Genomic DNA, 11833 nt, shown 5'->3' on the forward strand with positions numbered 1-11833 from the left:
TACACATAGTCTAGATTCGAGAGCTAAGTTGCACTGTATAAACAAGCACACACTCATATTCTTGAAATTGATAGAGGAATGTTTAAAGAATTACATTAATCGTCAGGCACGTTATTGTTATGCAAGTGGAAATAGGATAGGATCAGAAGTGTTAAAAATATGAAAAGATAGTTTTTCCCAGATTATATTTTTTCTACCTTGATATACAACCGACAATCAATGAGACGGAATTTGTAGTTATTTCAACGTCTGCAACCTACTAATGAGACTGGAAGACACCACTTTAACGGTCTGTGACTAATGAGACAATGAAAACGCCTATTCTTCTAAATTATAATTGATTTTTTAGTCTATGAATCTATAACATCTAAACAATAAAGTGATTTCTTTTAAGTCCTCTTCAGACGGACGTGGACTCCAGTTTGCAGGAGTCAGATCTGTTACAGCGTCATAATTAGTCACTGCACTAAAACGGAAGTTGAAATGAAGCTGAACTCTACATTTACATTAATAAACCCTTTCCACTATACATAAATTATACGAATATTCCACTTAATTTACGTTACTAGCAGCAGCATCTGTTTTATCATTTAATATTCAAATTTGAGATCTGTCTAAAGAAATTGTAAATAATATTAAACTACACATTTCATATGTTTGGCATTAAATTAGTTAATTATTCATTACATACATTTATGTAGTCCTATTTTACCATTTAAAACTGATATAATAATTAAATAAATCAAAATATAACTATACCTCTTTAATGCAATACTGAGTTGGGCTAGTAATAATTTGTATTTGTTTGCCATTGTGACAAATGAAACACACAGTACGCGGTGTTTCTTTCACAATTGAAGCCATCAACGAGACTAAACAACTGTATTGTCTGGCGTTGGTCCAGTGATTTCAGAATGTTTGTTTTAGGCCCGAACATTCGTTCAGCACACAGTATTGATAATGTTGTCTTAGCGCCACGTCACACGAACACTACTGCTTTTGTATTTATCCGGGCAATTTCTAACGTTTACATTCTAAAGGCATATATAGAACAACTTAAAATGTATTTTTCTATCCTAATTGCTATTTCTTGACTAGTTTAGTTTTGTTACTTATTTAATTAAGCACTTTATCTTAAGCTCTCAACTTAACTTGGATTGGGTGTGAGTTCTAATACTAGTGTGGCGGTCTGCAGTGCATTAAGAGCACAACATACAAAGTTCATAATTCCGTGAAAGAGATACTTGGAACTAAACTGAATACGGCAGTGAACTTCTTAATTAACTTAATGGATACGTGAGACATGGTAAATGAAATGAAATGGACGAAATGAAATATTTCTTTACTTGAGGCGAAATTAGGGCCCCATGGCCCTTTCTTACATTTAATCTCATATAGGGACTAAAACAACACATTCTTATTTTTAAATATTTACAACTAAAAGTACAACTTTATTGAGAAATATAAACTAATAAACACAGACTCACACGCAAAATAATAACAATGTACTCCTATATAACATCGTATTACAAACATACATACTACTCATGCCAGTGCAACCGCAGCGAAGAGACCTATGCCGATCCCACCACAAGCATCAGCCCCAGATAGGGCTCCCTCAACGACACACACGACAGAGTACGACACTAATAAATAATAATAATAATAACAGTTATTGCACTAGATAATTACAATACCAATAATAATAATAATTATAATAGCTTTCTTGCCGTAGACAATTACAATATTGTATGGCATGCGTCATATTGATTAAAATATATAAAAATATAAGTAAATAAAAAAAAACAAATAACAAACAATTACCCTTAAAAATATAAAATTCAATTATTAATGCTTGTAATTAAAAAAATATTGTAAAAAGTTTGCAAGGTAAAAAGCTAAATTGCTAGGCCCCCCATCCACTTACAGTTCGAACTGCAGTTCTTGACTGCAGTCAGAACTGTGAACGGTGGACTGTGGACTGTTGAAAAATGTTCACGTCAGTACGGACTGCAGTCGCGGACCGCAGTCCGTTCGGTGGCGTGGTTGTCGTGGTCAGTCTTTCCGGTGTTTTGCCGTAGGTGTGTACTTTGTAGTTATTATTCGTTATATTATTTATTATATTTTTAGTTATATTATTCGTTTTGTGGCTGTAGGAAAAGTGCATTCTAAGTTCTTATCGTATGTGAAGTTAAAGTGCAATGTCTACGTTTGGGGACAATTTTTTTTGCCGTTTAAAAGAATCTTTAGGTTCAGGTGTTGCAGAGGTAATATTGGAAGCGGTTCGAGCAACTTGAGGAGGATTCTGTAGAGATTGGGGCGCTGGTACATTTTCCTCAGCATCTAATGGTTCTTTTTGTGAATCGTCCAGCATCTCCTGTAAAAAAAAAATGTTTGAAAAAAATGTCAAAATCCGTGACTTTTCGCGGATTTCCTTTATTTCCGTGCCCGGTAGACACCCTGTCATTACTTAATAATGAACCACAATATCAATAATGATTCAGTTATCACCACAGTACAATTCTTAACTACTTATTTATTACTTTCTCAAAAATATTATATTGAAAAAAATTACAGAGGGGGTGGCGAACGGAAAACGAGGGGTGATACGGTTCTCGATGGGTTTGATTTCATTAAAATTTGTTCCGTACAAAACGCTGGTCTGAAATATGACAGCTGACAGTTTATGAATTGTTTTCAGGTACCGAATACAGCCGAGGAGTGGAAACAAATTGCACAGGAGTACGGGGAAAAATGGAATTTCCCCAACTGCCTAGGCAGCATGGATGGAAAGCATATAGCCATAACACCACCACCTGGAAGTGGTTCTTACTTCTATAACTATAAGGGTTTCCATAGTCAGGTACTTTTCTGCATTGCTAGTGCAAACTATGAAATAATTTATTTTCATTTTGGTGTTAATGGCCGGGTATCTGATGGAGGAGTTCTGAAAGAGACAGACTTCAACAAGAAACTAACAGATAAAAGCCTCAATTTAGGGGAGACTGGGGTAATGACGGTCAGCGGGTAATGGCGGTCACTTTCATTTCTCGTCAAGTGTATAACGCAGCTTCGAACTGATTAGTGCTGCCACCTCGCGACAGTTTTTGGAACTACTACTGAAATGCTCGCCATCTTGCCAGTCGCCTTGTGTCCGTTGTGTTAGAAAGACTGTTTTGACGTTTCGTCTTATAAGAAAGTTTATAGTTCAAACCGCTACCAACTCTTATTGTTTAATTTTCATGGAAAGAGACTGATCACGCAATAACAAGGTAAGCCTTATTGTTGTATTACGTAGAGTTTCATTATAGTTCTAAGCACTGATATTTAGTTTTTTTTAGCCTTTGAATAAAAACACGTTGTTGGGGTAATGGTGGTCACCATGCTCGGGGTAATGGCAGTCACCTTTTCGTCTGACCGGCATTCCCCCAGTAGTATCCATATTTTTATTTTATGTTTCAGATGCCCAGAAAATACATAAGAAAAAACAGATAAAGCTAAATGGACTGCAGAGGACTTAAAGAATGCAAAATCAGCGATAACAGGGGGATTATCGATCAGAAAGGCAGCAGATCAATTTAAAATACCATTTAGCACGTTGCAAGACAGAATGAAGAGTGGAACTGATTCTAATCCAAGCTTAGGCAGGAAGTGTGTCTTCCCTCCTGCACATGAGTCAGCTCTAGCTGATCACGTAAAAACATTATCGAAGATTTTTCTACGGTATCACTGCATTAAAGTTAAGACAAATCGCATTTGAGTATGCAGAAAAAAAACCAATTAAGTCATAGATTTGACAAAGAAACAAAAACGGCTGGTCTGGATTGGATGTATGGGTTCATGGCAAGAAACAACATTAGTGTGCGAAAACCTGAAGCCACAAGCATTGGAAGAGCTGTGGGGTTTAAACAAAGAGGAAGTAAATCGGTTTTTTTTTCTAATTTAGAACAGGCAATTGATAAATACAAGTTCAAACAAACAAACTTTTGGAACGTAGACGAAACAGGGATCACCACTGTGCAGGACCCTGGTCTAATACTGGCAGAACGAGGTCAAAAGCGTGTGGGTTCCATAACAAGTTGGGAAAGGGGCAAGAACATCACAGTTGTGTGTGCAATGAGTTCAGGGGGCATTTATGTTCCACCAATGTTCATATTTCCACGCGCTCGTATGTCTCCACTCTTAGAAAAAAAATGGACCCCCTGGATCGATCTACACGTGCTCTAAGACAGGCTGGATCAATGAAGAACTGTTCGTTGTTTGGTTGAAACATTTTGCCCAATTTACTCATGCTAGTAATGACAACAAAATACTGCTGATTCTCGACAACCATTCTACTCATTGCTCAGCTGAAGCCTATGACATTTGTAGAGACAAGGGGATTGTTATGGTCTCACTACCGCCCCATACTTCACATAGGCTTCAACCTTTAGATGTAGTATTTTACTCGCCTTTGAAAGCTGCTTACAAAAGAGAATGTGATTTGTTCATGAAGACAAGAAATTTAGTAAAAATAACCCCTTACGATGTAGCAGAGATCTTTAATAAGGCTTATTCGGCAGTGGCTACAATTGCAAAAGCAACAAGTGGATTTACAAACACTGGGATTTGTCCTCTTAATCCGGGGGTTTTCACTGATGAAGATTTTTTAGTAGAGGATATTCTCCAGAAGAAACAAGATAAAGACCTAATCCCCATGTTTGTGGATGTTCCTCTGAAACCGACTGCAAATGAAACCAACTCAGAAGTAGAACGAGGTGAAGTCTCAGTTATTGAACAAAATGAAACTGTTCAGGAACAGCCAACAATTAAAGTTTCCATTCAAGAAATTTCTCCGTTACCAGGATGCAGTGGTTGGGCTGGTGATTCATCAAAAGGAGCTAGACCAAAACAACATTCTGAAATATTGACATCGACACCAATGAAAATCCAGCTTGAAGAGAAAAAAAGAAAGCGAGAAGAAAAAGAAGCCAAGACAAAGAATAAATTAAAAAAATAAAGAAGAAAAGAGTAAAAATAATAAGCGAAAAACGAAAGAATGTAATAAAGACATTAAAAAAAATAAGACGGCAATACCTAAAACACAAGTGAACCAAAAGAAAATGCGCAAGAAACTCTTTGAATCAGACTCAGACACCTCTATTGATGAGGAGAATATTTGTGAAGACGACTCAGAAAGTGAGTTAGTTTTAACTAATATGAATAGAGATATCTGTTTCTATTGTGAAGATGCCGGAAAGGACGGAGAAATGTGGTATCGGTGCACTTCTTGTGCATTATGGGCACATCAAGAATGCTCTGGATGGGACACTCCTGAGGGGTATTTATGTGACATGTGCTCGAGAAAGGAACATTACCTTCAAACTTCTAAAAGCTCATAACTCAATGTAAACATATTCATTGAATTTAATCACAGTGATCTTAAAATAATAAGAACATTTAACAGTGAAAATATGTTTGTTAAATTATTGACTTCATATTACTATATGACGATAATCTTAATTCATTTTTAATAATTTATCAAATGTGAGATCATGTAATTCAATATAAACAACAATATTTCAGCTTTACGTGTTTATGTAATTGAATATCCTCATATTTCTTACTTTACAACACTTTGTTACATCATGAAATTGCCGATTGCCATTACCCCAGGGTAGGGGTAATACCGCTCATAGCTGTTTTTCTAATATTTTATTTAATACCAGTAACTAAGATTAGTTAGAGTTTAATTTAAGTGTACAATAAGTAAAATATACTATGATGAAGTGATTTCACTTGATTGTGTTTCAATTGTAAAAAAAATAATTGTTTTATACTCATTCTCCCTTAGGTGACTGCCATTACCCCACTCTCCCCTACCTGAAGAGGGCATTGTAGACGGCGAAGCTCTTCCATACGTATTCATTGCAGATGACGCCTTCCCCCTAACTGAGGTCATAATGAAACCCTTTTCCTATAGGGTTGCAAACAAACCTAGAAAGGTATATAACTACCGACTCTCAAGAGCACGCCGAATGGTCGAAAGTGTTTTTGGGATTCTCGCTGAGAGATTTCAGGTTCTACAAAAACCAATCACCTTCATTGACTTGAAGAAAGTGAATAGTGTTGTTGTTGCGTGCTGCTACCTGCACAACTATTTGCGTAGGACAATCCCTCAAAGGTACTCACCTAAAGACTGGTTGGATTTAGATGACGACGAAGTTGGTGTGTCTAAGCCTGGACCAAGAACCAGCGATCACATGGCATTACAAGTAAGACAAACCGATCGCCCAATGGCTAGTGCAAAAGAAGTAAGAAATAAATTTGTTCATTATTTTAGCAACAAAGGAAAAGTGGAATGGCAAGACAGATACATCTCTTAGTTTATAATGATTATTTGAAAACAAAATACCTCCGATGACAAACTGTAAGTTAGTTGTAGCATTGTGAATACATTATTTAACCGCAAAACTAGTAATTTAATTCTCTTACCTCGTCTTCACTGACTCTTCCTTCTCCTAAGTTGGAAGTCCCTCCTAGACATTCTTCCTGGTCAATAAGAAACAAAAGTTCTCTGTAGTACCACAGCTTTGGTACATATATATCGTCTGTACCACTGCCAGAACGTTGAGAGGCTGTTACCTTTCTTTGTTCCTTACGAAATGCACTTCTGATATTGTTTATCTTCTTCAACACATCGCTTTTTGTTGCAGTACTGTCAAACCCTTTCACTACTAATAGTAAACTACGGTGGGCTGCTTCCTTCTTTTCCCTATTGTGATAGTCTTTTGACTTAACCTTCCATACACATTCATGTTTCCTAAACTCCTCTATAAACTGTAAAAGATTATCCTTCGACCAACTGGCCATGATTGCCGCGTCACAAACAAAACAATGCGCAACCACCAAACGCTCACCACTCAATGACGCATGAGGCCGACACGGAGCAGCTGAGCTAGCGCATGCGCATATCTCGCAGCTTGGACTGTCGACTGTGGCCTGTCACGGGAGCCTCCACTAACTAGCAGTTCCGCCTGCAGTCCGATCGTTGAACTGTCGCACCGTGCGACAGTTGACAGTCCAACGATTCGCCTGCCGGATTCCCCATCCACTTACAGTTCTAACTGCAGTCCCGGACTGTCTCAGTCCAGGACTGCAGTTAGAACTGTAAGTGGATGGGGGGCCCTACACATAACGGCACACCCAAACCAACAGAATTGATTAATCCTCGTGAATCGCAAACTCACCAATAGATTAGTAAGCTTAGTAGGCTCCTTGCACCAGTACGCGCCTTAGCTAAGGGCAGCTTGCTTGAACACTTCAGCTCCAACCTCAGGTGATAGAGCTTCGTAAGCCTGGAACCTGTGCTGCGCAGATGTAAACGCATCCCTCCCTCTGGTATTGTATTCATGAACGTCTCTGCCCCGCGCCACCATACATTTGTAACGACTGTACAAGACGATCTCGTACATGTAGAGGGCTGGGAAGGTTGACAAATAAAAAATAATCCTCCTCCTCTAAAAGAATCTAAAAGAACAGGATTCTCCAATTGTTATTTTTGCAATGATTCGTATTGCTTTCTTCAGAAGGACGAAACACTTCTGGAAATGGACATTAGCACACCCTCCCCAAAATATTATGCTGTAAGATATATGGGGGTACACTAGGCCATAGTAAGGCCATTTTCAATATATGTATTCTACAAAATTCTGTCAATTTCCTCAAAGCATTGATGTCAGTGTAAATTCTAGTACAGACAACGTCCACATGTTTTTTTCCCAAGGGCAAACCTTTATCAATGTGAATTCCTAGAAACTTGGTGGTGAAACTTCATTAATGACTATGTCATTCAGTTATATGGACCGGGACTATGGACCGGGATGGACCGAGTTCATGGTATGCTCTGCGAAAATAGGCAAAAGTTTATTTTTAAATCATCTGTTTGTAGATTCATATTTGTTAAAAATTTAAGATATGTATTTGAAATCAGATCAATCAATTTCCAGACTCTTTGCATTTGACCTGGAAACAAAGGGCAGTATCGTCTGCGTACTGAACCATTTGACCAGATGATATAGATGACCTAAGGTAACGTATATAAACCCTGTGGGACGCCAAGTTGTACGAGGGCGTGTTTTGATGAGACGCTATTTACATAAACTTGTAGGTAACGGTTTCTGAGGTACCATTGCCTTGTATGCCACATTTATGAAATTTGGAAATAAAGATCTGGTATCTACGCAGTCAAATGCCTTATACCAGTCAAGAAAGATGCTTATCGTAGGCATTCAATTGTCAAGGCCCTCTACCACAATATCAATCAATTGAGTGACTGCATCAATTGTTGATATTCCTTTTTGGAAACTAACTATTCCCTACAGAGAATACCATGCTCATCCAGGAAAGAAAACATCCGACTGAGAACAATACCTCATATACTTTATTGACAGATGGTAGAATTGTAATGGGTCTGTAGTTATCTGCAGAGCTAGAGTAACCTTTTTTAAAGCATGGGATAATCTTAAAGTTTTTCAGACCATTTGGAAATTGGATGAGATGGTGCACAAAACTTTTACTATTGAATGCTTATTTTAAAATTCTATACACTGTGTTCACTATCAACATTAAAAAACTACGACGGCAGGTATTATATTTCAATGTAAACAAATTTAAGTACTTAGATCGGTATTCTAATATGGTTTTTTGTAGATAACACGTATTTTATTCCTTGTTCCTTAATTAGAAAAATATCATTACTAAAGACGATTATCGAATTTATACCTCCGTATACCTACTCCCTGATTACAACTACTACTCAAGGAGTTCTCTGCTTTTTAGCATCAAATTGTAAGCTGTGTCATTTACGCCTTGACCAATTTGTGTCACCGACTGGTTTACCCATGCCCGCCTTTAAATAACTAAGTTTAACGGTTACGTATAATCCACTGCTTTCGCTTACTATTGTAAAAGTCAGCACGGTTTAAATTTAAACTCAAAAATCAACATGCGTTATGCTAAATATGTACATTCTACATCATCTAACAAATTGTTACTGTTTACTTTTAAAATACTGAATAACAATTTAATAGCTATACTTTTATATACACATCACAACCCAATAAACCATCAGCCAATTATAAAACTTAATTTTTCATTGTTAAATTACATATGTATGTTAAATAAATACTAAATTTCTATAACCAACTGCTAGTATTAAGTTAATCTGAATACTGCTTCACGCTAGAGAATTATATTCGAGACGTGATGTTTGTTTTCAAATGACGATATCAACGAGAATACACAACTTGAATTGTTTGGCACTGGTCCAGAGACTCCAGCACGTTTGGTATTGGTCCAAACTCTCCTCTCACCCCAGCAGTTAATTAAATCAACTCTCTGCTCACGTGCAAATCAGTTATACCTATCTCCGTTTGTTTGTAACTATTTTTCTACAATTGCTAAAAATGTATTATCAAATTCAAAACAGCTCATAAATATTTAATCTCGAAAGCAATTGTCATATATACATTAAAAAAAATACTTACTTTTTCTTTTTTACTTTGTTGCGTAAAACTATTTTATTTAGTGTTTGTTATAATTTTAAATAACATTTAATGAAATTAATTTGATAAGATTATTTTCTATTTTACTTCTTTAAATGTTTAACAAAATGAAACCACTTGCATTTCTCAGAATACTCTTTCATAAGCTATAACACAATTTGCATACATCTATCTTTGAATATACCTCATGAAATAGTAATGCATAATGTGGTTTGTTAACAAGCTATAACAATCCGGTCAGCTTATAAGGTTACCACCAAATATATCTAACATGTATTATTTTTCAATTACACTCAAGATTACTTAATACGTGTAGAATTACGCAATACTAACACAAACGTAAATAAACATCGAAAACTAATAACATGTCTACATTAAACTGTCAGTAGGACGTCATTAATTAATTACTGCAGGAAATATGTAGTTCTGTAGACATACAAACTATGTCCTCATAGATCATTACCATTTGAATCAAAAATACTGGTAAATATACTGGAATTAAATTTATATTTCAGTTAAATGGAACAGTAATCGTCATAGGACTGTATTGATTGCCTGAGATTAATAAAATATGAGTTGATTTTGTATAAAAAGATATTTACTCACTAGATTTTTATTTAATTTTAAATAATTATGCGTCTACACTATACTATTTTTATAAAAAGATTTAATTCTAATTTTGCTAAATAACATTATTGAACTATGTTACCCAAAACGAGTACCCAATCAAACTTCAACCTCAGACAGAGTACATTTCTCTGTTAGAATAATAAAAACTATATATTTTTTCTTATTAAAAAAAATCATAATCCGTCTAGATATTTTACATCTATTTATTGTCGTATTAGATATTAATTCATGCAAAGTTTTCTTAAAAGCCAAATTACATATGCGCTCTTTCTTCTTCCTTGTATGTAACAAACAGGTGTGTGGTAGATTAATAATGACTGTTTAAGAGCCTTGGTGCAATAATGCAATAAATTTAACTTCCATAAAAAGACCTTAACTAAGAAACTTTTGTTTAAATAAATTTAAATTTAGAATAATTTAAGAATATTTTATAAAAATAGGTTTATTTTATTTGACAATCCTTGGAAATAGATGATAAAGTAAAAAAGGAAAAGTTTATTAGCTATCTATTTCAGCGCGTTTTGTCATTTGACAGTATGCTTGGATGTTTATATTAAACAATTTTAAATTCTTGAATTGTATGTATTACCTATTTAAAAGGTAATTTGTATAGTAACTTGTATAATATAATTTAAACTTCTCTTGAAAAGTTTTCAGGCTTGAATAAGTGTAATAAATTTGTAAATGTAATTTAGTAAATAATAGTATTTGGTGAGTAAGCTTAAAGCATATTACCTCTTAGTTAATCAGTTTTGGGACTTTGTATCTGGGGAAAACGACTAGGACCACAACTAGGCAAAACAATAAAAACGATCTTGTTTCGATCATCAAGAAGCCAGTAAAAGAAATTCTGTGTAGAGGTAAAGTATATTTGGAGGATAATTAAAAACATAATTTGTAGAAAGAATGCTAGGGAACGATATTGTAAGGTTTAGAATGGGGCTTTCTCTCTCAAGAAATTGTTTAAGTTGATAACTTTTCATGTTGCCCAAGCTGCATATCGATATCATTAAAATACCCGGCTATAAGAATAGACTTAACAAACTATTCAAAATTAATGAATTCTCGTATCCAAACGTATTAATTGCTAAATTTTGTGACTAAGTAATTTAAGTATGAGAACTTACGTATGTTAAGGTGATGTGTTTATTGAAGATCAGTATACACTCTTATTTGTAAGTTTTAATATCAAGGAACTATTAACTCCGTTCTTTGTTCATGGGTTTGTATTGGTAGAATATCAGGATGCAGATTGCCTCATTAATTTCGCTTATTCAATTAAAGTTAACAAGTTCTTGTTTGACTTGTACCTAACTGGATGGATTTCCAATAATGAGACTCCCTTGAACTCTCGTTTGTTCTATGTTCAAGACTGTTTTAATGAAAAATGTTATTAGTTCATTAATTTCCTATCTGTGTTGGCTAAATTACTTTTATCGTTCTTTATTTAATTTAAATTGAAATAGATAGAAACGGTTTGTTTTAGCAGAATCCGATCTCAGTTTATTTGCCGTACGGATTTTTCTTTATGTTACACATTTTCATGATTACGAGGTCAAACTTATACGGGCACTCATGCAAGATAATCTTCACAAATTAATAGAATAGTATAACTCCAGCGCTTCAACATTATATAGAAAACTTTGTTTAGAATGATT

General features: G+C 35.1%; 1 protein-coding gene across 1 annotated transcript; it reads right to left on the reverse strand.

The window, feature by feature from the left end:
- Positions 1-2191: 2191 nt before the first annotated feature.
- LOC124365394 lies at positions 2192-7158 on the reverse strand. Its single transcript, XM_046821371.1, has 2 exons — positions 6475-7158; positions 2192-2377 (listed from the first exon to the last, which is right to left on the reverse strand). Exons 1-2 carry the CDS (start codon positions 6850-6852, stop codon positions 2192-2194), a joined length of 564 nt encoding a protein of 187 aa, XP_046677327.1. The 5' UTR covers positions 6853-7158.
- Positions 7159-11833: the final 4675 nt, after the last annotated feature.

The sequence above is a fragment of the Homalodisca vitripennis genome, chromosome 6 (genome assembly GCF_021130785.1).
Source record: "Homalodisca vitripennis isolate AUS2020 chromosome 6, UT_GWSS_2.1, whole genome shotgun sequence".
Lineage (NCBI taxonomy): Eukaryota > Metazoa > Arthropoda > Insecta > Hemiptera > Cicadellidae > Homalodisca > Homalodisca vitripennis.

What these genes read in the sequence shown, in the direction of transcription:
- LOC124365394 (XM_046821371.1), bottom strand. Translation starts at nt 6,852, where the DNA reads ATGGCCAGTTGGTCGAAGGATAATCTTTTACAGTTTATAGAGGAGTTT. An exon ending in GAAGAGTCAGTGAAGACGAG is followed by an intron (nt 2,378 to 6,474) that starts GTAAGAGAATTA and finishes TTTTTTTTACAG; the next exon opens with GAGATGCTGGACGATTCACA.